The 24,611-nt window shown below is 41.6% G+C and overlaps 2 protein-coding genes across 2 annotated transcripts; one reads left to right on the top strand and one right to left on the bottom strand.

The window, feature by feature from the left end:
- The first annotated feature begins 11,939 nt into the window (after positions 1-11,939).
- On the top strand, positions 11,940-21,488 carry naa30 (N-alpha-acetyltransferase 30, NatC catalytic subunit). Its single transcript, XM_068343129.1, has 4 exons — positions 11,940-13,053; positions 13,731-13,854; positions 14,189-14,244; positions 15,401-21,488. The coding sequence occupies exons 1-4, from the start codon at positions 12,205-12,207 to the stop codon at positions 15,536-15,538; spliced, it is 1,167 nt and encodes a 388-aa protein (XP_068199230.1). The 5' UTR covers positions 11,940-12,204; the 3' UTR covers positions 15,539-21,488.
- On the bottom strand, positions 21,483-23,103 carry LOC137613720 (armadillo-like helical domain-containing protein 4). Its single transcript, XM_068343130.1, has 5 exons — positions 23,006-23,103; positions 22,701-22,859; positions 22,485-22,516; positions 22,019-22,168; positions 21,483-21,926 (listed from the first exon to the last, which is right to left on the bottom strand). Exons 1-5 carry the CDS (start codon positions 23,058-23,060, stop codon positions 21,852-21,854), a joined length of 471 nt encoding a protein of 156 aa, XP_068199231.1. The 5' UTR covers positions 23,061-23,103; the 3' UTR covers positions 21,483-21,851.
- Between the last annotated feature and the right edge of the window lie 1,508 nt (positions 23,104-24,611).

Here is a 24,611-nt window from a genome sequence, read left to right as displayed (position 1 = left end):
TCTATCTATCTATCTATCTATCTATCTATCTATCTATCTATCTATCTATCTATCTATCTATCTATCTACACTTTTGTCCATCTCAAGGTCAAATCAATGACCCCCCCCCCGAACCCCATCTGTTCAACACTGTGTTGGACATTTATGACAGCTTTCTTTTTGCCTTCTGCTCTGTCAAACTCAAGCTGATAGATTTATTGATAAGCATGGTGGAGGAAGCGATACTAATATTGATGACCATCCAACAAACTGGCGCGAGCGTTCCTGGGTATTGACCTGCTGTATTTTCAGTGGAGTCTACATGAGCGTTAGACAGAAGGTGTTTGTGTAGAAATCAACAGATAAATGCGTAGCTTCCATTTGTTAAAGCATCTCCATGAGGTCCAGTTAACATCGGAGAGAGAAGTTAATTGCAGAAGGATTATTGATGTGGGGAGTTATTGCAGGCGTTAGTAAAATACAGATGTACTCTGGTGAACCAAGAGAGCTAGCCATGAACTTCCGTTGAGTTTAATTTTGCACGTATCTGTTTACTAATGTTATGCCATCAAAGTCCCTCATGATTTCAGCCGAGAGAAATTAAAATTAGAAATTAAAATTTACAATATCACTGTAATCAATCAAGATTGTTGCTTGATAACTAACAATTTGATAACATAACATAAACAGTTTATTCAAGAGCTACATTTCCAGAGCTGTAGCTGGCGAAGAAGCTGCAAATATTCAAGAAATCATATCATAATATATTTTTTGACATGTACTAACATCCTAAGAGCAGTCAGCAAAAAAAAAATATTTGGGCAAATAAAAAGACTACAATGATCTAAAAATGACATACAGTACCTCTAATCTCCATAAATATACACTGAACACATCAGTAAATAATAAATCCCTCACATCATTGAGAAGCTCAGAGAAGATCACTGGATGAACAGTGTATTAAGTCTTCTTAAAGTCATCTTTCAGTGGTAAAATTAAAACAATAAGATATGCATAAAAATATTAGTGCTGAAAGCAGAACTACATAAAACGGGTAACGTATGCGTCAAGTTTGGTGACAATGGTTTTAGAAATGATCTGAACAAATATGATCAACATATTTTTGATGATCGACATTTTTTTAAAGGATGATAACTGTGTTGTAATAAGTCAGTCCAAACAGTTTGTACTGAAAGAAATTATTGGACAACCTCCCTGCTCAGGTGGATGTGTTACCAACACTGGAAGAACAAAAAATAAATAAATAAATCAAGTTTTGATGTACTGTATGTTATACGTTGAGAGCTTTGAGTGGCAATAATAAATATGTTTGTTGCTTCCATTCGTTTTACCTCCATGTGAACTTTCAAAATCCAGCTCACACTTAACCAACCCCTACTTTAATTTAGATGCTGATCAATTATTATCAATTATTGATCAAGTATCACTCAGGAAGCACCTTATTTTCAATGGTTGTATTTTTTCCACTTAGTACTCATGACTTTAAAAAAACACTGTAGGTAAGAGACACTTTGCTAACTAATGTTAACCACCATAGTGCTCTGGAACACGTGGCCTACATTAGATCACACTGACGCCTGTCACTGAGACACATCCACCACGTGTGATTTGCCCATGGGAGGGTTGAATGTCTTTGCCCTGCTGGTTCCTCGTTAACCTCCCACAGCCCGTCACTAGTGTTATCCACACCGAGAACCCTCATACCTGGGTATTGGTCAGCTGGGACAAGCCCCAGGAGCCCCGGGCCCCCCATCGGGTCAGGGGAGGGAGGCAGGCGGGACAGAGGAGGGCCAAACAAAAACACAACCTGGCATCCCCTCAGCAAACAGCCCACCTACCGTCAGCCAGCATCTGGGGAACAGCACACAGCCCCTCTGTTTCTATTCTGATGGCTGCAAATAGTGAGTAACACACACACACACGCACACACACACACACACACACACACACACACACACACACACACACACACACACACACACACACACACACACACACACACACACACACACACACACACACACACACACACACACACACACACACACACACACACACACACACACACACACACACACACACACACTACCTAACCAGTATTTTTAAATGTCATAGTCTCGTCTCTATCTGCAACAAATACAAATTTTCTTAAAAGTCTGTCAAGTAAATGGAACGTCTGTGGACAGCAAAGTTAGCAGAATGGGAAGAAAGAGTAGCAGAAAGGGACTGGTGGAGAGAGTGAGTGACAGAAAGAACTGGGGAGGAGGAGTGTAAAGTTAATCCAGTCTGAATCGATGGGCCCGGCTGCTGGAGTGACACTGAATACAGTTTTTATTTTCTTTCTTTTCACTGCAAATTTGCACTCCCCTTCTCCCTCTCTATTTGCTTCCTCCCGTGCCTCTCACTATTTTTCTGCCTTCTTATCCTTTTTAATTAGAGGGGCTATTCTGCTGCACAGAGGACCTTAATCCCCAACTGACCAACAATGCAAAAAGCCAGTCTTTGAACAGCCGACCTGGACCCCTCTTGGCCCCAAACCTTTCCCCGTCCCTACCACCAATCACTGCCCTCCTCCTCAAACACTCCACGGCTCCAGTCGTTGGGAAAAAACTCAGCTCTCTCCCTTTTCCACCATTTCCAACATCTTGGACAAGGCTCCTGAGGGACCACTGCAAAGGGAAAGTATCTGAAAGAGCATTTCAATATCCGCACTACATTCTCAAGTAGCTTGGGACAAGGCGGAGGTCAAATGGCAGGTGACTCTGAAAGAAGAAAAGTTCATAAAATAACCTGTAAACATTTGAGGGATGTGGAAAAGACTTTACAATTACCGAGGAAGCATTCTACTTTAAGAAGCAGTACAGAGAAAAAAGATTGCACCTGCGTATTATCAAATCTGTATTTTTTAAAAAGTGTATTATTGATACTATTACTGTTACGATCATTTAAAAACCTTTTTCTCATTGTTTCACACCCTGATCCTTGTGGTTCCTTTTTTGTTGTTTCTTCTTCTAGTATAAAATTTGTAATTTACTATAATTTACTGTGGTTTGCTTCAATGGCTGCGGCTGCAGGCTACTAATAATATATTTTGAGAAATTTACTTCCTTTCCTAATGAAAGAGGAGTTAGTCATTTCTCCAGTAAAATGGAGAGGGGACATTTTATTAATGTGAGTAATTCAGAAAACACTGCGGTTAAGAGGGCGAAGTTATGCAAAGGAGAAATTGAAGCTATTTACCCCACTAGATCTAATTTCCATATGTGACTGTGAAGACTAACACAAGTTGTCCTGGGATTACTGCGTGTGACCATTATTAGCAGATTACCTACAGATTGAGATTATGCATCTGGGGTCAGGGGGTGAACATAATTAGGATTGGGGTAAAATAATCAGAGATAATTTATGAGAATCATAGATTATTCAATGAATCATATCTACCAGCCTGTTCGGTTGCATTTCAACATGCAGTCACGAGCTGATAGTCAGTCGTCCAGATGGGTGGTCCTGATATTTAATCTATAAGGGGAGAAAAACAATTATCCACATAACAATGTCACTGCAACTGACAGGAATACTCAACTCTGTCCAGAGGCAACTGAACTAATTCTCCTTTAATTTTGTTCAAGCTGATTTTCTATCAACATTTCACCAACAGCGTTAGCAGTCTGACAAATTGCCACTGGAACACAATGACAATGGTCAGTCTTTCAACCCTGCCTCGCATGCGGATGACAGAAAAATGAATTTCATTTCCACTGCTGACGACTGCAGTTTGCTGGCTCCAGCACTCCCTTTTTACAGGCTGAGGAAAACAGAGGCCAGCCAAGCCTTCTGCCTGGCTAATCACAGGCCCAATATTTCCATTGCAGGGAATTAGCATCTTGCTTTTATGTGTGAAATGGCTGAAGCGGGAGATGGTGCGAGTCAGAGAGAGAGGCACAGTAAAAACAGAGAGAGAATAAAAGAGCAATTAAGATGTTGGGTGAGCGGAGGACAGAGACAGGCAGTCTGCTGCTGTGTGATTTGCGGCTTGCAGGCCCAGTAATTAGCCCTTCATTGTGAGATAATGGACTTGGCCGATCTTCCTTGAGTTGCCCAGGCCGACTCGACCCATAGACGGTCAAAGGGCACAATGTGCTGCTTGGCTCCTATACGTTTGTGCATGCATGTGTTTGCAACTGCAAATGTGGTACAAGCCATCTTTCAAGACTTGCGTCATCGTATATTATGGACCAAAGAATACAAAGAACAATAAAATAAAAGAAGTCATCGCATGCAAGTAAATTAATCTCTCTAAATCTGCAAGGCTTTTTGGATAAATCCCTGCTCGGCTTTAGCCTTTTTCTGGGGAAGATTGTGCCAGTGACAGCAGCATGAGGCGTTGGAGTCACTCTCCTGGCCTATCGCTCCTTTCTCCCGCCATCTTTAGAAGAGGAGTAATCTGTGAACCCTGAATCATAAGCTTTGGGTAAATCTATGTAATACGGGTAATTCGATGAAGCAGTATTTTCCTGGTAAGTGGCAAAATCCTGTTGACTATTCAAGGATTGAATCATCCAACAGTAATGCCATTAGACCAGAGCCACGGATTCCTCGAAAAATGCTGTTTAATTGCCAGTAACCAGCCATTGTTTGGTGACGGGTAAACACTAGCTGAGATGGGGGGGGGGGTGAGTAAGGAAGCGTGTGAAAAAGATGGCCCCTTTGGCTTCAACCAATCGCCATTGACAGACAGATTTACTCAGGCTCGATGAAGCCCACGCTGCAAAGTGGCGGAGGCACTGGCTTAACTAAAGTCCTCAGAAGTATAAATTCAGAGTTACTCTTTCCTTTTAATACAGGATTTGCTCAACAATGAGATTTAGAGGGTGTCTATTCAGGATAGACTTTTTTTTTTTGACTGGCGATGTTTTTAAGGATCAGGCCTTGTTGCTCACATTCATTAGAACGGGACAGCGCGGCTCAGGAATTGTTGGTCTTTGTAATCGTGGAACAGTTTATCCGTGTTTGTGTTGGCTTTAGGCATATACACCTCGACACTAAGTCCTATTCTTTCCACCTGTGTTGAAGATCTTCAAGAATAATAACTTTCAACATCTAGAGATTTAACTTGAGCCAAGTGGTTCACAATAAACACTTATATTAGCTGTTAAATGAACAAAAACTGATCGAAAGATATTTGAGCAGTCTTTAAAAAAAAACAAAAAACCTTTACTAGTTAATCCAGTTCTCATAAAGCAGAGATGTTTTATGAGAGTTTGAACATCTGAGGTGCATTGTTGTCCCTCGCCGAGGCCCCGTTCTCTCAGGCCCGTCCTGGAGGACGCAGATTGGAAGTGAGAGGTGTGGCGGCCGAGGATCGCCTCGATTGTGAGCCGGTGCCTGGGAGACGAGCAGCGTTGCCAGACCTGACACTGATTGGATTTGACACCACGTCCAGGAGGCGAGAAGAAGCTTTTATTTTGCTCCTTTTTCTTTTTTTCTTTCATAAGTAAGAGAGCTTTTTTTTTTTGTATGAAAGGCTCCTCCTCTGCTCTCCTCTTTCCTCCAACTCCCCCTGGCTCTGTTGTCCTTCTCAGTTCTCTCTTTCACTCCTGTCTTTAGGTTCCAATATTAACTCCTTTATTTTTTTTGGTCCAAGATTAAAACCAGTAGACTTTTGTTTCTTTTGTCTTCCTCCTTTATTGTCTTTCTCACTTGGATGTAAATTTGCTCTTTGGCATTAAAACATAAAATTACTTTTGTCCTCTTCTACGAAAAGCAACACGAGTCATTTCAGTCAAACACTGAGGGCAACCAAATCTCCTTTGCTAAGCCTGCCACATACTGAGCCCACTATATTGTCCTAGGATGGATGTTTTGCCTTATATACGTAGATCCTTAATCATCATGCTTCAGGCTATGATGACACACTTCTCAACGCTAAGTGCTTGTCTAAGCTTGGAGTACTTCACAGAGTTCTTCATTAATTGATCAGTGCAGTTATTTGTGTCAAAGGATGTCATGTTAAAGTAATTTAACATTCATAACCTTCCACAACACTGCAATTTCCATTCTTTGCATTTTAAAAAACACAAAATATTAAAATATTTATTTTAACAAGCGATACGAGGTACATTTTGTTTCTCCTATGGTTTGTTATTCATATAACTATACACTTTAAAGAGTGTATAGACACTCTTTCTTTGTGGTAAACTACCATTTTACAAGGACATCTGAATTTTTTTTGTCAAAATGTGTATATTTTGTGATCTGTTTTTTTTTTTTTTTTTTTTTTTTAACATCCTGTTTCCATGCTGGGTGAGGGATCCTTGTTGCTCCTGCAAAGATGTCCTCCAGTTTCTCCCCAATTAAACGGTTTTTGTTGGGGGAATTTTTCTCAAGGGTCTAAGAACAATGGGTGTACAGACTTTAAAATCCCTTGAGGCAGATTGTGATTTTATATCATGACTATATAAATAATTTTATGAGTCACACTTTCAACCTTGAGGATTATGGGAAAGTGAGCTTGAAAACGACCTGCGACCACTCTAATATGTCTGAATTAGGAGAATGAGGGTAGGTGCTATTGATTAATCTTTCTTCTTGATAACTCAGAAAAAGCACAACCCTCTCGTTCCACTTAACGCAGCCTCTAATGATGAGCTCCATTAGTTTAATATACACTTTTATCGCTCTGCCCTTAGATGACTGTAACGTTTCATTAGACATGTCTGCCTCATATCTCACTTTGCACCCAGAGGAAACTGTGAAGGGATTAATTTTATGATGGACCCCCTGCCTCCTCCTGCCCCTCTCCGCCTCCTCCACCTCCTCTTTACTCCTTCTCTCCCTCCTCCTCTCCTCAGCTCAGCTCCCAGCCATAGCCAGGGGACCCAGGAGGACCAGTGTCTTTGTCGCCCTGCCGTTTTTCGGAGTTGAGGAACAAGAGGAGTTTAATCCTCATTGTCCAGGAGACTGCAGAGGGTGAGGGGGTGGGGGTGTGGGGGTCCTCCGGCTGTAAAATGATCCAACTGGCCTCGACTAATCCCCTTCTAACCCCCACTCCTGAGCCTGACCCCCCTCCCGGCCTTCATTCACACCCCTGTACTACCACAGTATCACATTATAAACATCCAAAAATTCAGAACTGCCAACGGATGTGCACCTTACACACAAGTGAACGTCACCAATCACCCGCAACGGGTTGTGCAATCTTTTCCCTCTATCTCACAAGCACACACACACACATACACACACACTGGATAATGTCATTCATAGCTATGCAGTAAGTGGTTTAGAGGGGTGTGTTTAAGTGGGATTTATCTTAATCACCTACACATAGGCTTAATCAAGCAGTAACCCATCTTCCACTTCGGGGATCTTCACCAGTAAAGGTATCTAATCAACTCACACACATCCTTGCACACACACTTTTATCCATTGCTGTGTGTGTGTGGATTGTAATCTGTGTGTGAGGAAAAGTTGTAGTTGAGTTAACTGAGGAAACCAAACAAAAATGGCACGTTGGTGTAGTGGTTAGCACTGTCGCCTCACAGCAAGAAGGTCGTGGGTTCGAATCCAAAAGGAGACCTTTCAGTGTGGCGTTTGCATGTTCTCCCCGTGTCTGTGTGGGTTCTCTCCGGGTTCTCCGGCTTCCTCCCACCTCCAAAAAAAAAAACATGCACCATAGGTGAATTGGTTGGCCTAAATTGCCCGTAGGTGTGAGTGTGAATGTGGCCAGGGCTCCCTTGCAAAAGAGATCTGTAATCTCAATGGGACTCACCTGGATAAATAATGGTTAAATAAAAATTAAATAAATAAAGAGCAGTTCTAACTGGTGATGTGCGAATGTGTGGGGTGTGTATGTGTGTGTGTGTGTGTGTGTGTGTGTGGGATGACAAAACCAAAAAATAGCCGTGTTTCATTGTTCTTTCCATTAGCTGAAGGATTATTCCAAGATTAGGAAGACATAGCTGGACACATATTTGACGTTAAGTCTTCCTCTAACAAGACGGATGCTCTCCAGTCTTCTCCTTTGAATTTTCCTACCTTGCAGAAGAACTCTCCCTCCCTCTCCATCTCTCCACCATTCTGTCTCTATTTCTCCTCTCTCCCCTCCTCTCTTTTCTTTCTCTGCACTCCTCCCTGAGTGACAGCTCAATACCCCGCTCTCCCAGGCTTATCTAGCCTCAGCAGATGGTTGACTTGGATCACTGTTCATACGCCACGATCTGGGCTGGTGATAAAGACTGTTACAGAGGGAATATATGCTATCTCTCTCTGCTTGCTCCCCCCCCCCTTTCTTTTACTCCTTCTCCTCTCACCTCCTCTTGATCCACATGGTCGTTTTTCTCCTTCCTCACTTGTCTTTCAACTCACTTCTTTCATGACGTAGCCCTGTCCATTTCTACCTGGATTCATCCACTCTTCTCCTTGTCATGTCCTCCACCTGCTTCAGCTGTGTGCTTTGTCCCAACACCCACCCTTTCAATCCTCCCCTCTGTGTCTCCTCATCTCGCTCCATCCCTCCATCTCTGTGCATTGAATCTGGTGCTGCGTGATTGTCTCTGCCTCCCCGCTGGGCTGGCGCCTGTATAAAGGGCCCCGGGACCCTCAAACACTGAGGGTCTCCAGCCATGCCAGAGATGCCCTCTCTCCTCCTCTCTCCCCTCCTCTCCCCTCCTCTCCCCTCCTCTCACCTCCTCTCGCCTCACATCCGTTTATCTGGTCACTCTTCATCTCCACAGGATGGAGGAGAAGGTCAAAGCATCTCTTTCAGCTTTTCTCACTCCTTTTTGCTATCAAAGTAATACGTTAAAAGTCTGTGAGTGCATATTTTCCATGCATTTAAAAACAGCTCTTGTTGTTTGTTTGTTTTATTGTGAATCCAAGCCAAAAGAACAATAAGTAAACAGCTAGCCTTCAAAGTGCTGTAGGCTGAAGCTCTTCTAGACACATCTTCTGATTTAGTTTCATTTAAATGATCACTGCATTTAAACAACTGATGGACACTTCACACACTCATTTGATGTATACTTCACTTGTATGGATTGATCTTTTGATGTCTTCCTTGGATGTTTTTTATTCTACACATCCATAGAAAAAACAGCAATGCAATGGATGCATCAATGGGTATAGCTGCAATGCCTACCTGAAAATGGTATTGAGTGTCGTGAGCGATATGAATGACAACACACAACAAAGACCCTTATACAGCAAAGAAGAAATGCCCTGGCAAAGACCGCATTTCAGTTCATTCTATATTAGATCATATGTGTTTGTCATTTGACAATGTAATGAGAGGAGAAACCAAGTTGAAACAAATACAGAGTGATTTCTTGTGTAAAATAAGCAAGATGTCTGTATGCATAAGGAAACCTTCGTCCACTGTGATTTTCTCTCTCTCTCTCTTTCGACAATACTCCAGACAGTTTGCAGCCAACCTTAATCAGAACGATGGAATCTGGCAACCACACAGCGAACACTTGCATCCGTCCGGCCTGACCCGTTTTTGTTCTTCTCAGACCCTCTAACATTAGCCCCAAAATAAATGGAGAAAAAACTAATTAAGCACACCTCCAGTGGACCAGACACCACAGAGTTATGAAGAGTTGAGCAGGAGAACAGGCCCAAAATGACAGGCAGGAGAACGATATAGAGCGAGGGTGAAACAGAAGATTTAAAGGTTGGCCTGGAGCCCATGAGATGTGTTCAGACAGACAGATAGAATGACAGACAGACAGGGTTGTGTCTAGCATGTTGCCACTCTCCACTGAGCTCCCCACTGCCTACTTAACATGCTGTGGTTTTCGAGATATTTTGGGTTCTTCCTCATAGATGGGTATGGTTGCCAACTTCTGTAATCACAAGCACACCAGTCACATGACGCAACTGATGCCCTGGAGATATTTGGAATAGGCACGATGGGAAGAGTCGTGGAGAAACAACAACAGCATTGAATGAAAGCAGGAGAGGGAGAAAGGAGAAGGAGGGAGGAAGGGAAGGTAAATGGGACAGGGTTGTGAGAAAGAAGATATATAAATATGGGTTCAAACCAGCCAAGTGTATCTGGCAAGACACTGCTGCTCCTAGTCTCAGGCGCAGCTCGCTAAGTGATAGAGAAAGTAATTAAAAGAAGCCTGTTCAAGTAGATAGGCCCGTAAAGGAGATCTGAAGAGGGGAACTGATTGTGCATGTCTGATTCCAGCACTTCAGAGAGTTCTCAGCCCCAAGGCTTAGTTTTCAAAGGGCCGTTTCCCTCACTGTCTATCTCTCTGTCTGTTTCTTTGTAACACATATCTAAAATACATCTGACATTATTTTTCCATCTATAGGAAATAATGCAGAACTATTGCACTTGAAAGTCTATACGGTATTGTTGGCGAACAGTGATCCACCTGATGAGGAGCCGCTAAAGCCAGGCAAACAGCACCGCACACAAACCTGGACTAAAGCCAGGCTGTTCTTTCTGTCAGGTTATTCCCAATCAAGTTTGTTTTGTTCAATATCAGTTGGGAATTTTTTTTGTATTTCACAAGATACATCCAATTATTTTAGACATGTTGTAAGGACACTGACCTGTTATAAAAGAAAAGAAACAATACATTCCTGACAAAACAATGTAACTTATCATTTCATATTTATGATATTTTCATCTTTATTTTGAAGTCAGAACAGCTTTATATGCTCTTTCACACCTCAACATTTATTGAATACAAACACTAGAACATGTTTTCTTCTGTTTGTAGGCTAAAACAAACACTGTTTTTTACGGGTCATTAGTGGAGTAGATTTGGAGATAACTTTATAAAAACTATCTCCAACTCATCAGAAGAGTTTTGCAATGCTATGAAAACAATGGAATTGACAATTGCATTGAAAATATATGATTCATTCTTAAAACTCCTTGAGAGAGAAAAATTGCATATACTGTATATCTTTTGAATGTTTCAGAATAACATTAATGCCATGCCAGAATTTTAAAGACAGGAAGTTGGCAGTGATTTCATCAAACACATTGTGCAATTTCCTACGGGATTAATAAAGCATATATCTATATTTCTATCCATCTACATTTCAGTCCCATTGTCTCAGCCTCTGTCCAGTGTCTAGTGCTGAAACACGTCATCACACTTGAGGGGTTAAAATGAAGTTAAAATGAGACGTAGCATTAAATGCAACGACTGTGTTACAAACTCGTCCTTCAAATAATTCATAGTCCCTTTTGCCAGAGTTGGTAAAGAAAGCAAGTACTGTAGTAATCTTTTAAATAAATGCAGGATGGACTACAGGATGAAGACGACCAAATGAAACTAATGTACAGGCGACATCTGCTGGATGAAAGTCAGTGATGCTTCAAAGGAAAGTAGAAATTCTATCCAGAAACTGTACGCATTGGCGTCCTCTGCTGGTAACCAACTTATCAGTGTTGGCTTAAAAAGTGGTCTCATAACTAAGAGACGATATACACACTGTATTAAACTTTAAACTGACTGAAGTTTATTATTATTATTATTATTATTATTATTATTATACATTTTATTTCGAATGCACTTAACACTCAAGATCTCACAGCGCTCTTTAAAGTTGTAATTAAAACCGTAGAAACGACTGGTAAAAATAAATATTAAAACAAATTGTGAAACAATGTACTAAAAATTACCGAATGTGGTGAAAAGATATAAGATTTACTATTACACAAAAGTTTAACGCTTTGAATTTAAATGAAAACCTAAAATATAGTACAAAGGCTTTGAGGTGCGTTTAATTGAAAAAAAAAAGTTATCGATTGAATTCATGTTAAAAGACAATAAAACTTTTTGGCCACTTATTTAACAGTATAAGCTTCTGTCAGTATTATTATCAATGACACCAAACTAACTTTATTTTCTCCACTCTGTACTAATGTAACCTCTGTCTGGCATATTCTCGAGCCCTGCATCGTAAATTCCGCATCTGCCATGGGTTTACGGCACTGTCGTAAAACGGTACTGACTGCTGTTGCAATGGCGTTTGCTGCGACAGCAGTTTGCGGTAGCAGGGAAATCGAGGAGAAAGCAGTGACAAACATCGCTGGCGGACACATTATCGCCTCAAACCCTGTGGATTTATGTGATCTTCGATGAACAACCGTCTACACTGATTGTAAATCCCTTTGCCTTGTTGATGAGATTGTGTTCTACGTTTTCCGAGTGTGAATCTCCACCTTAATGCGGTGGGATGGCCACAGTGCCGCCTGGGCCTAGTAGCGCACTGCCTGCATCCCCGGCTGAAATTCCTGCTTTCCCCGCGGCTCGGAGCGCGGAGCCGCCCGGGGGAGACGGAGAGCCGGCCTGCCGCAGAGAGGACTGTTTCCCCGCCGACACGGAGAAGACATCGCACGTGGTAAGCGAAGTCAAAGCATCTGTCAAGCATAAGAAAAACATGCTAGCTCATGCTAGCCCGGCGGCGTTGCACCTCAAAATGCCGTCACGGGAGCAGCAGCTAAACGGCTTGGCCAGCCCCTCGGAGGACACCGACGGCCACCAGTACACAGGAAACCGGCCTGACAATGCGAGACCGTCCGTGGGTAACTGTGACAGCAGCGGCAGCAGTGAGGAATCCTCTACCGCGAGAAACAATAGTGAGCATTGCCAACATGAAGGCCACAGCCCCTTATCCAAAAACGGAGCTCTATCTCTGGTTAACAATAGCATGAACGGGGTGCCGGGTTTCTCTAGAACTGAGGCGGCCCGCAGCCACCGCGGAGACGAGACGAACGAGGAACCATTTAGCCACACGGAACCCCTCAGACCGCCGAGTGTTGACACGTTGGATGCTACCAAACCCGTCCGAGAGGAGAGCCCCGCTGACCCGCAGCAGGCACCGAGCGTGGAGCTGGCCCGGCTCGACCTGAACAGCTCTCCGGGCCGAGCGCCAGAGGAGAGCCGCGGCATTTGTTACGTCCGCTACGAGTCTGAGCTTCAGATGCCGTGGATCATGAGACTGATCACCAAGGACTTATCAGAGCCTTATTCGATTTACACGTACAGGTACTTCATTCACAACTGGCCACAGCTCTGCTTTCTGGTGAGTACCAAACTGGAACCATCTCATGACGGAAATGAAAACATTCACACGTGATCACCTCAGAGTCCAGCGTAGACCTGTCGGTGTGTCTATCTCAGCACACACGTGATTCACAGCTGACGTGAATCACATGCATATGTAGATAGAGAGATACTTTATTAATCCCGGAGCAAATTGTGTAATGGTGACACACTGGTTTGGACTTTAAAGGATCTCTACTAGTCTCCACAACACCCCGATTCTGTCACAAAGCTCCCCACCCTGTCATGATTGTGTATTTAAATATGAAGTAGAAATGTCAAAACAGCAAAAATGACATCACAGTATCACATCTGGTTTAACAATAACATGTAGATCTTATACGTGTGACTTTTGGAAAAGCAAAGTTTGACTTCATTCTAAGTTTTAGCAGGAAGAGTTTTGCTCAAAGTTGTGTCTCAATGAAAAGGCTATCTTTTTCTCGTCATGCGAGTATGAAGGTTGTAAACCAACAGTTCCAGTTTGTCAGGGACGCTCTAAGTAACATTAAAGGAAGCGTCATGAAAGGTGGGGGGGGGGTCAAATCAGAGAGCCAGAAGAACTGGCAAGATGACATAACTGTATGGGAACTGTTATGTTGTCAACGGCAACCAGTATAGACATTGGGAGGACTTAACTATTGTGTGTTTCTGTCACAGGCCATGGTGGAGCAGGAGTGTGTTGGGGCCATAGTATGTAAGCTTGACATGCATAAGAAGATGTTCCGTCGTGGCTACATCGCCATGCTGGCAGTAGACTCAAAACACAGAAGGAAAAGTATCGGTGAGAGAACAACTGTGTGTCTCATGTAGAATTGGGAAAAAAAAAGAAAAACATGGCTGATAATGTGGAACTGAGACAGTGTTGTGCAACGGCACCTTTTGTGCTTCTTTTCTCAATCATATCTCTTTTTGCAAATATGGTTTAGAAAAGTTATCCATTCTGAGATGTGACATTGTTAGGATTTTGTGTTCTTCACACTATTATTCAAAAAACTTTATTATTTATTAGTATTAGGATTGTTTATTGGAATTATTAATTTATTGGGATTCACGCCATAAAAAAAAACTAGTCTGTGTGTTTTATGCTATGACTGACCCGGACTTGTCTGTGTCAGGTACTAATCTGGTGAAGAAGGCCATCTACGCCATGGTTGAGGGTGATTGTGATGAGGTAAGTGCCACAGACCTTTTCCCACTGGAAAAAGGTCCAATTCACAAGTTGTGTCTTTTTAAACAGTATTTCAATGATCTGGAGAATCTGAGAGGCCTGAAACACAAATGCTGGCAACAGCGACCCACTTGTGCCAATGCACGCATGACATTGCAAGGGTCTAATAAAATCCAAGTTAGAATGTGCGCTCATAATATAATTGTGGACTTTAAACAAGAACTTTTTGTTGTCCAGATCATTTTGGACAAAAAAAATAGAACAGAAATGCGCTTTGCTCGTGTTTTAATTTTGGTATTCAACACCAAAGCTTCTACAATCATGAGCCGAAAGAAAACTCAAGGAAGAAATATTCTGCTGGCGCTTCAAGGCTCTCTATCTGTCCTTCACTAGTCTTAGTTTGCCAGTAACCTTGGTTTCAGTGTCAGCTGCTTCAAATCTTTCTCTCAGCCACTGTTTAATTTACACACAGTCAGTTCTCACTTTAACCCTTCTGATGTATTCATGCTTGAACATAGGTTCTGTAATGGCTTTTCCCCAAGAACAAAGGAGATTGACACTGGTACACTGCTCTTCAGAGCACAAAGCTATCTGTCAATCAGTCACTGCAAACACCGATACCAAGTATCAATGCTGCGTATTTCACAGCTTTGTTACTTGAGTGTCAAAGGGCTTTTTTTTTTTTAAAAAAAAAGGTTTTTCTATATATTTAGCAGATATTCATATTTGCACTGCAACAGAAGCTTTACTTTTATTTGATCTAATCTTATGCCCCAGAGCTCCCGGAACTTGGCATGGTCTTCCCAGTTTGCAAATGTTTTTTTGTTCACATTTTATCCTCTCTTGCACAAATAGTCAAACAGGTAGGCCTTCACAATAAAGACACAGAAGTTCCAACTTGATCAGACCATGTGAAAGGGGCTAAAAGACTGAGTGGGTTTTCTCAAATTATACTACTTTTTCTAGAGCATATGCTTGACTCAACAAAGTTGTCATTGCGTTGAATTATTATAGTGAAATTGCCATTAATCACATGACAGCAAATCATTTCCAGTAATGTTCCATTTCCTGCTGTAACACATGTAAAAAACTAAAAACAACAGATCTACTGTACCCCATTCTGAGATGGTCATAAACTTGTATGTATTTGTGTCATCAGGTTGTGTTGGAGACTGAAATCACCAACAAATCAGCCCTGAAGCTGTATGAGAACTTGGGGTTTGTCAGAGACAAGCGGCTGTTCAGATACTACCTGAACGGAGTGGACGCGCTGCGGCTCAAACTGTGGCTCCGCTAGAGGAAAGAAGAGGGGACGGGGAAGGATGGGACATCGGGTGCTGTTCACCTCCAACACTATCAGCTTGACAGCCTCAGCTCTGCCCTGGTCATTTTCATTCTAGTATTTTCACCAACACTCATACACACAGGAGTATGCACATAGGTATGCATAGACATGCAATCAAACCATCCTTTTGTCCTTGAACTCTAAACAATTGTTGTTTAGGCCCGACATACCACCCGATATTTAAATCAAGAGGCCCTGATTCTTTCTGTGCCGAGGAGAGGGGGGGGGGGAAGCGAGGGCGGACCCAGGGCTGACTTCGACAAGGGATCAGGTGACCCTTTTGACCTTCAAATTTGGATGCTGCATCGACCGGGGGCCGAGACCTGAGGCAGCTCAAGTGAGGATGTGCGTCCGAAACCTTATGGGGGACGTGGCAGTGCACCAAATCCTCTTGCAGAACGCAAGGACAGACACAGACTTTGGGAAAACAACACCACAAGAAGAAAAAAAAAAGGAAGCAGGTCTCTAAAAACAGACTGGGAAGAATATATTTGTGGAGTTTATTTTTGTGTTTCTTTTTTTTTAACCTTGTAGGTTGGATGATTGGTGGAAAAACTATAGTATGACTGTGTGTTTGTACCACCTCGTTTTTTTTTGTTTTTTGTTTTTTTTTTGAAAGCAGGTTTTTGGCTTGTTTTCATGCGTATGTGGCGTGATTGGATTAACCGTGAGCGAGTGAACATGTCTGTGTGTTTGCAGTGAACGAATGCGTGATTGGAATTGTGCATATTCTTGTATAATTTTTGTATCCCATCCTGTCAAATTGAGCGTCGCCGCTCCCTGCTGCTGTTTTCATTACTTGCCTCAGCGCCCAGGACTGAAGCCTGTAAAGATATGCATGCATTTATTTTAATGTGAGTATGGGGATAAAGCGTGAAGAGTGCCTGTTGATTTACAGTCTGAGGCGAACCATCCCAGCCCCTCCTTGTGTTCGGTGTAAGCATGTCGGTGCAGAGCAGTTGATCGAAACAAATCACTCCATTAGCGCCTCAGACTTTACCCACTGGTGGACCTGTTTGCTTCAGTGTCCTCGGCTAAATTTGTCAACATCAAACCCTCACAGTATGGGTTGAGGAGTTTTTCTTTGGATTTTTCCCAAATGCACTGCCAGCTGTTGCAAAATTCCCATAAAAAGGAGCAGACGGGGTCCCTTAAAGAGACTTCTTGCCAATGCTGGTGTGGTCAGATATGCCCTAGCCATCTCCGTGTACTCCTTTTTTAGATTATTAATTTGTTTGTACTCGTCGCAAAGTGCCACCCAATCTATCGGCATTCTGCATCACAGCTGCGGCGATCCGCTGTGCTAAGGGGGCGTCACACGGCGTCCTTGGACCGGTTCTGCTCTGGATTTGGCGCCAGACCAGGCATAAAGTGTTACAAAATCCTGGATTTGTGTTTGAGTATGCTGTGCAGGAAAAAAAAAAAATAGACAAGTATTCTTCCTCTTGTGTTCTCTTTCAGTTTATTTTAGATGATCTACTTTTACACCTTTATAACCTCACGCTGCTTGCACAAGCAGATGAGTCCACGCTGCACTTCCCGGGTGCCCTAACTAAATGCACAACCAACCTCGCTCACATTTGTAGATCTCCGGTCTGGAGACGCACCTGGATGTGCCACTCCACACTAACGATAGCAAATAAGGTTTTGCTACAGTTGCTTTTGTGTTTTCTTACAAAGTGAAAATGATAAAATCAGCAAAGATAAGATGCACCTCTTTGGAAATTGCTGCAGTGTGTATGTGCATGTATGAATCTGTTCATCTATTGTTAGATTTCTCTCTTACTGTCAGAGCCTCCCCCCCACACACACACGCAAACACATACACACACACAGGAGAATCAGAGCCTTTAGAGCTGCTGTTTTTTACTCCAGCCTTATACGTACAACAGGAAGGTACAAACAAAATTTTCTCTCCTTTTTTTTTTTTTTTTTTTTACAGCATTTTACAATTCAAGACCACCCCTACAGTTCAGTAGAAAGGACACAGGTGATAGTTTTTCTTATTTGGAATAAATTGCAAAAGGAAATTTTAGGTAAACTGCTATTTTCCTTGTAGGTTTTGAAATTATGCAAGCGGTCCTCTTTGTGGTTTTCTCCTGCCTGAGCAGGAAGCACACTGCCATGTGGCACACCTGAAAACCAGAGCGAAATCTGCGAAATGTTGAGGACAGAACAAACAAGAATGTCTAAGAAATATTCATGGTAGATTATTTTAGGATCGACGCAGTAGTTTCAAGTGACACAACAGGCCCGTGTTTGTTTTTTTGGGGGGGGGGTTCAATTCCCCTTTTTGGCAGTTCAGACCTGGAGGGGAGAAAGAAGATGTTTACAGACCTCACATCCACACAACAGCTTGTCTCTAGCTCTGTGTCTGTCTGCGCATTGGACTCAATGGATCAGATTACTTTTATTTCCCCCTTTTTTTCCAGATTTCTGTTTGAGTGTCTATTCATTCAATATATTGACAGCATGTTGTGAATCTTCTGTTGGGAAATGGTCTGTCTGGGTTGATTTATGAGATGAAATTTTAATTTTCTGTGCCACTTAAGCCCATCCAGAGGTGAAATGAAAATGCCTAGCTGTTCATGGAGGTCATATGAAAATACTCTAATCCCTAAACTTTATCTTCTCTGCTCATCTCACGTCTTTCAGACTTTAGCAACCACCCTTGTTAAACTCTTCTTGGTTGTTTTTGAAGAGTTAAATCTGTCCATGTGTTTGACTCATTACTGTCTGCCTTTTCTTTTACACGGTGAGTGATGATGGCTTAAAGGACAGGGTTGCTAACACCTTTAAAAAAATACACCTATGTCATAGCGGTGGTCAGAATGAGGAGGTATTTTAGATCCTGAAGGAAAGGCTTTGTAATCTAGTTCCTTCTGGGCATTCCGAGCCTAAGTTTGCTGTCGACACCGTGATCACAGACTGAAGGGCTTCATCATCATCACCAGTTTGTAGTCATGGATGTGTTGGATAGATTAACTCCACTGTCTCTCTCTGACAGTGCATTTGGAACAACTTTGACTTGACATGCCAGTTCACTGTTGACAGATGTCTGAAGCGGGTTATTTTTCCCATCCTGGATTGTCCGCCTTGGTGTCCAGGTGGCGTCTTTAACAATCACAACCCCAGTTGTATGTCCTTATTTGGGGGGACATCTGCCATCTTTCATTTTTGAGTGTTACAATCAAGAATGTCCCCAAGAATCCAGTTTGGTCAAATAAACAAGGTTTATCTTGGCTAAGCAAATAAAATCTGTGGTCCCGATGACAAACTAACCACCTAACCCCCCCCCCCCCCCCCCAGGGCTCTACTGCAGGCTGTTCGGGGTGGACAGCGCCGCCTCTACCACCATCCAGGAAGTGTGCAAAAGATTATTTTTGCATGTCAGATTTCTGTTTCTTTTTGTCCCCTCTCTTGATTTTGATCTGGAAATGTCCAATAGCTTTTATTTAAAAGAAAAAGGAAAAAGAACACAGAAATAAATTATTTGATTTTTTTAATGCTGTAAACTGGGTTGTGTTGTCGTCATCTTCTACATCATCTATTATCAAGCTGAACGAGAAGGAAAGGTCACAGTCAGACATCTGAAAGAATTCTTTAATCACATGTTTCATGTCTACATAAAGAGACAAAAAGTGTCCACAACAGTACATCACATTTACCCTAAAACGGCATTATTGCATATAAACAGGCAGTTTGACATTAAGTATATCCGATAGCTCATGGTGATACACAAACATTTTCTTAAAAATAGACAGCTTTGTATTTTAATCACTGGCATTACAAATGAGTAACTGTTCAAATATGTCTTTTATAAATTATTACACTTCTCTCATGATGTAAGAATTTGGTTACAACTCATTACATCTCTGGAATATGACATTATTGAGACATTAATGGAGACAAAACATTTTCTTAATTTGTCCTTGCCTCATTGGATTAACACATAAAACATGGGGTAGTTTGAAAACTCTTTAATTCTGTATCTTTAATGGCTTTTTCAGGGATGAGTAATTCCATCCTGCAGCGCTTTATTGTTTTCAATAAAGCGCTGCAGGTCAGAAGTGAGACGCTCTCTGAAAACATTTAAAAAAATAAAAGCGTCACGGGTGCCCAACATTGACACCAAAGTTGTTGTTTTTCCAGTCAGTCAAATTTGGACAGAATTAACTATGCATCAACATGAGGTTCCAACAGTCAGATGTTAATGAACTTTCCTTCTATGATGTCAGAGGGTCATTTAACAACCACTGGCTCAATGGGCGGGAGAGATGGCCATGCCTGTTCCGTACCACTGGGCAGCAGATAATGCAGGGGATGGGTTTTTACCCATATTCCTATTTTTCCAGTTCTAATAGGTTGTTAAAAGGCTCCTGTGCATCAGCATCTAGTTGCAAATAATACATATTTTCTCTAGTTTTATGAAAAGTGTAAAGCACTTTCATTTCTACCACTCCCTTGATATGCTCCAGAGTCTTAACTGTAGATTACACCCTCAGTTTTGTCTCACAGGCTTCTACAAGTAAATCAGGAATAATTTTGCACAAAAGTGTGTACTGAAAATGTTTGCAAGTGATGCAAACACCTAGACTTTCAAAATAATTGTACATATTTTCAGGAGTTTATACCAAATGAGGAGCTTGTGAGTATCTCTGTTTTGAGCTTACAGTATTGATCTATCCATCCATAGTTTGTGCTTTTCCAGTGGATATAAAATACTACTGCATTCTCTGGGATCTGTATATGATCAGAAACACTGCCAGAAAAACAGAGATTTTCTTTAAGAGACTGAAGAATGAATTCATACTGGTGAGTCAAAACTACATAGTTTTGTAAGATTTTTTTATATACACCTCACAGTAACAAATGCCTTTGAACAGGCTAAAGCGTTTACATTTCCACAAAACTCACATTTATAAGACGCATCAGTTGAAATTAACTGCGACACTTGGTTGAATGTGCGGGAATCATGTTGGAAACCAATCTGCCTTCATGTCAGAGGATACATGAGATGATCAATATCACTTAAGCGTGTGTGGTAAACGCCAGCAGACTTCAGTTTAGCTTATTCTGGCCTGCCTTAGGAAACAGCCTGCCTCTATCCATGTGTACCAAAATCTGATAACCTGCCCCTCCCTCTAAAGCTCACTGACTAGCACGCACAGTATCTTGTTTAGCATTTAGCAGTTGTGAGATACCATCAAGTAACTCCACCCAAAAATGCTTCTTTTTTTTTCGTTTTTCACATTTTAAATGGATTAAAATGGTTTACATTTTAACTTTGGACCGATTTTGATCATGTACAACAGAACTAAACTGGCTAATTTTATAACTCTTTCATGGACAAAGTTATTTGAATACATGTTGGATTTTTTTTCTCCCAATTTGACCAATTCACTGTCGTAATGATGGCATATTTTATTGCACCTGACGATAATATTGCAAATATGAGTGAAACCAGGCTATTGTTGTTTTGCAAAACTGTCTTACAATTCCATTAGTTCTCCAGTTTTGTAATATCGATCTTGTTCAAACTGTTTTAAGGATATGAACATGATTTGCTATTGATATGGATAATCATTAGGAGAACTACATTGTTTTCTATATTGATCATCAAATGCAGTTTTCAAATTGTTCCTGTCGTCTGAACACAGCAGGCAAAGACACTGACATCAAGAGCACGAATCATTTCCCGTCTTCAACAGTTTCCAGATGTGAAGTGAGAAATGGAAAGGTATTTACACTCACATGACTGACCCCAAATCAGCGACATACAGTAAACATTTACATTATTTATGCAATGCAACTCTCCACAGCCCTTTTTTTATTACTGGAAAGGAAACCTGCTGGTCCACGCTGTTAACTCCCAAAAGCCAAACCTCAATTTACCAGTAGCACTTTCATCCCATCAATACCCTGCTAATCCTTTTTTTTTTCTTATTTATTTTTGTTTTTTTACAAGCAGCATTATTATTTTTTTCGTCTGAGTGCATCACACCAGCCCTGCCAAGTCATTACAGTCAACATCACCTGACAACATTCTGGAAAGTGCTCACAAACAGGGGGTGCAACACTGACCTTTGTGCAGCCAGTGCACTTTGTGCCCTAAACACTGTTACACTGTGGATCAGATGAGTCATAGCCAAACAGCCCAGGGTGATTAGAGATGCAGTAGTCATGGCGATGGGTTTATTCACTGAGTTCCATTACAGGAGCAACAGCTATTGGTCACAGACAAAAGGAGGCCAGAGGGTTCCCATCAGAACTCATCTTCAGAGCTATCTGCCAGCAGCATGGCCTGGTCCTGACGGCTGATCCCGGGCTCTCCTGGTTGCTGGGGAGGAAAATTCAACATACTACTCAACACAAGAGCCTCAGTAACACGTTGAACAAAAAATAAGTGATAAATATAAGTAGGGTATTGACCTCTGGCTGCCTGACCTTCCTCCTCTTTTGTTTGAAGCTGTTCCTCCTTTTGCGATGAATCACCCTGATGCTGTAGAGGACGCCGACAATTAGCAGGGCCCCAGTGATGCCGATGCCCACAGGGGCCAGCATCCCAGACACATAGCCCGCCTGGCACAGGGTGACACACAGAGGTCAAAACAGAGTCTTTAGATTCTACATTCTTAAATCTAAAATTTTAAATCTAAACTTGTTAATCTAGTTGTTGTTGTTTTTTGCAGTGGTCATGTTTATAATAATGAAACAACAGTTGATGTGTTTTTAATAGTTTTTAGAGAACAATTAAGCTTCACAGTGCAGAAGAATAAAACCCATCTGCATCTGGATTCAAAGATAACGTTTTGGTGACGATAATCAAGAATCATCTGATTCACCTTCAACAGTACTTAAGCTGAGCTTTTCCATTGACAACAGAGGGCAGTCTTACCTTTTCTCTGATTAGTTCAATCCAGCTCCGCACTGGAAGGAAAGAAACACACATTTAGTTGAGTAATATCCCACAAAATTATTTCTTTCATACACTGAAGCAGTTCTAAGGTTCCTGTGTCTCTGTTGCAGCAAATAAAGATAAGACAAGCATCAATTACACTGAAATAGAGCCCTAGACATTTTGAAATAGGATTTAGAAACCATGATGTCGTACTCAGCCCTTGGTTGTGTTGAACCCAGACAGGAGGAGGAGGGATGAGGCTGTATGGAGGCTGTGTTGAGGATGTGTCAGGCATTTCTGTTAGGTCCTCTTCACTCTCATCCTCCACTGATTCCTCAGAATTCTCATCTTCATCATCTTCATCTTGCTCTTCTATTGGAATAAAAAAAATATGATCTGAGGGCATATGGTTTATAAATTATTAAAACACCATAAAACTATTTTCTCTTTGAGTCTTTATTTAATTTATATTATTTAATTTGGATTATTTTTTAAGTTAGAAATGACACTTGTCTTACCGTCTGACTCCATCTCCTCAGACCTGGATCTGGATTGGTGCTGATGGGTTGACATAGTTATCGTTGTTATAACATGTTGAAAGGAGGAGGAAGAAGAAGATGGACCAGCAAAGGGCAAGCTCTCCTTGAGGTTTGGTGTCCTCACAGCACCTGCAGTACGTGTCACAAATCACAATGAGAAACCAAGAGAACTGGAGGACTTAACACACTGTGTGTAGAATAGCTACAACTCACAGCTCTTTTCAACATATAGTGATAAGTTTTAATTTGGTCTCTGGAGCCATAGGTGCGACTCATGTCAAAAAATATATTATCATAACCTTACAATGTTTTATAATTGGTAAATTTATTTTTTAAATCAACGCTGGTAAGAAATTTAGCATAAAACTTTAAGTCACACACAAGGAAGCAATTGGTTTACAAGTTGTCTTTGAACTTCAGACATATAATATGCAAACTAATAAATTACAAATCAATTTTCATATTACTGTTAACAACAGGTTGCTAGGAGGGTTGATTTTTTAAAAACTAAAACAGAAAAGGGTTATCATTTAAATTTTCAAACTGTGTTTTACAAAATTACCATGCAGGAAACAATTCATGGTTGACAGTAAAGTACATTCTGTATGTGATTAATGCAAAAAATATATAAAATCATAACTCATTGTTATGAGTACAGAACTCTGTATTGTCTTTATTGTATTGGTTTGGTCTGTTGGTGTGTCCTGATTCATCACCTCTCTCACTTCTTTCAGAATGATCCTCCATCTCAGTTGGTGGAACAGACGGACCCAGGGAGCTGATTGGCTCCAGCAGCTCAGCTCCAGACGTCTGCCAAGGTGACGACCAGTCTGGAATCAGCAGGGGTGGGGCATTTGAAGCACCGTCGCTGTCTGTTTCCACGGCATCCAGCTGTTCCAGATCTACCTCTGACAGAGGCATGGCAGCAGGAGTCTGAGCGCCACCAGGCACCAGTGTGACCGCTGCCGCTGCTGCCGGCGGCTGCGCTTCTGGTGCGGCATCTTCAGATGGATCAAAGATGAGAGGGAGCGCCTCCGATGACATGGTGCCTTCTGTGGGTTCATCTTGTGACAGTGGGACCATGGTGTTGGCTGTAATTGTATCAACACAAACATAGAAATAAGATGAAAGTCTGGACATGAAGACAGTCTAAAATATTTTAGTGTTCAGGTCTGTGGGTAAACAAGGGTTAAAGGTCTAGCAGTATTTTTTACACATAATTTGGATGATAGCATTTAGGAAAGTTCCATATGACAGACTCCAGCTTTCAATCAAGTGAAGTTTTTCCATTCCTTAGTGCAGCTAAGGCACAATTAAAGAGGGATTGTTTGAAAAGGAGATTCTTCATAGAGTTACACAGAGAGCTGTCAAAAGGAAAACCTGTTACTGCTTATTGTTTTAGCGTTAGGTCTAAAGTAGGCTGAAAAATGCCTATAAAGACTGAACTTGTTTTCTTATGGCTGTTAAGGCCAAATTATTTTTTTTCTCAGGTTCCTCTCTATTGGGAAGAAGCTTCATCAATCAGACAAACTCCCAAAGGATGGCAGGAACACATATTGGCTCAGACAGACTCCTTTAATCCACT

The sequence above is a fragment of the Antennarius striatus genome, chromosome 19 (assembly GCF_040054535.1).
Source record: "Antennarius striatus isolate MH-2024 chromosome 19, ASM4005453v1, whole genome shotgun sequence".
In the NCBI taxonomy this organism is placed as follows: domain Eukaryota; kingdom Metazoa; phylum Chordata; class Actinopteri; order Lophiiformes; family Antennariidae; genus Antennarius; species Antennarius striatus.
This window is presented reverse-complemented; position numbering and strand designations above follow the sequence as displayed.

What these genes read in the sequence shown, in the direction of transcription:
- LOC137613720 (XM_068343130.1), bottom strand. Translation starts at nt 23,060, where the DNA reads ATGTCAACCCATCAGCACCAATCCAGATCCAGGTCTGAGGAGATGGAG. An exon ending in TCAACACAACCAAGGGCTGA is followed by an intron (nt 22,517 to 22,700) that starts GTACGACATCAT and finishes CTTTCCTTCCAG; the next exon opens with TGCGGAGCTGGATTGAACTA. An exon ending in GGAAGGTCAGGCAGCCAGAG is followed by an intron (nt 21,927 to 22,018) that starts GTCAATACCCTA and finishes TTTCCTCCCCAG; the next exon opens with CAACCAGGAGAGCCCGGGAT.
- naa30 (XM_068343129.1), top strand. Translation starts at nt 12,205, where the DNA reads ATGGCCACAGTGCCGCCTGGGCCTAGTAGCGCACTGCCTGCATCCCCG. An exon ending in GGCCACAGCTCTGCTTTCTG is followed by an intron (nt 13,054 to 13,730) that starts GTGAGTACCAAA and finishes TTTCTGTCACAG; the next exon opens with GCCATGGTGGAGCAGGAGTG. An exon ending in ACACAGAAGGAAAAGTATCG is followed by an intron (nt 13,855 to 14,188) that starts GTGAGAGAACAA and finishes TGTCTGTGTCAG; the next exon opens with GTACTAATCTGGTGAAGAAG.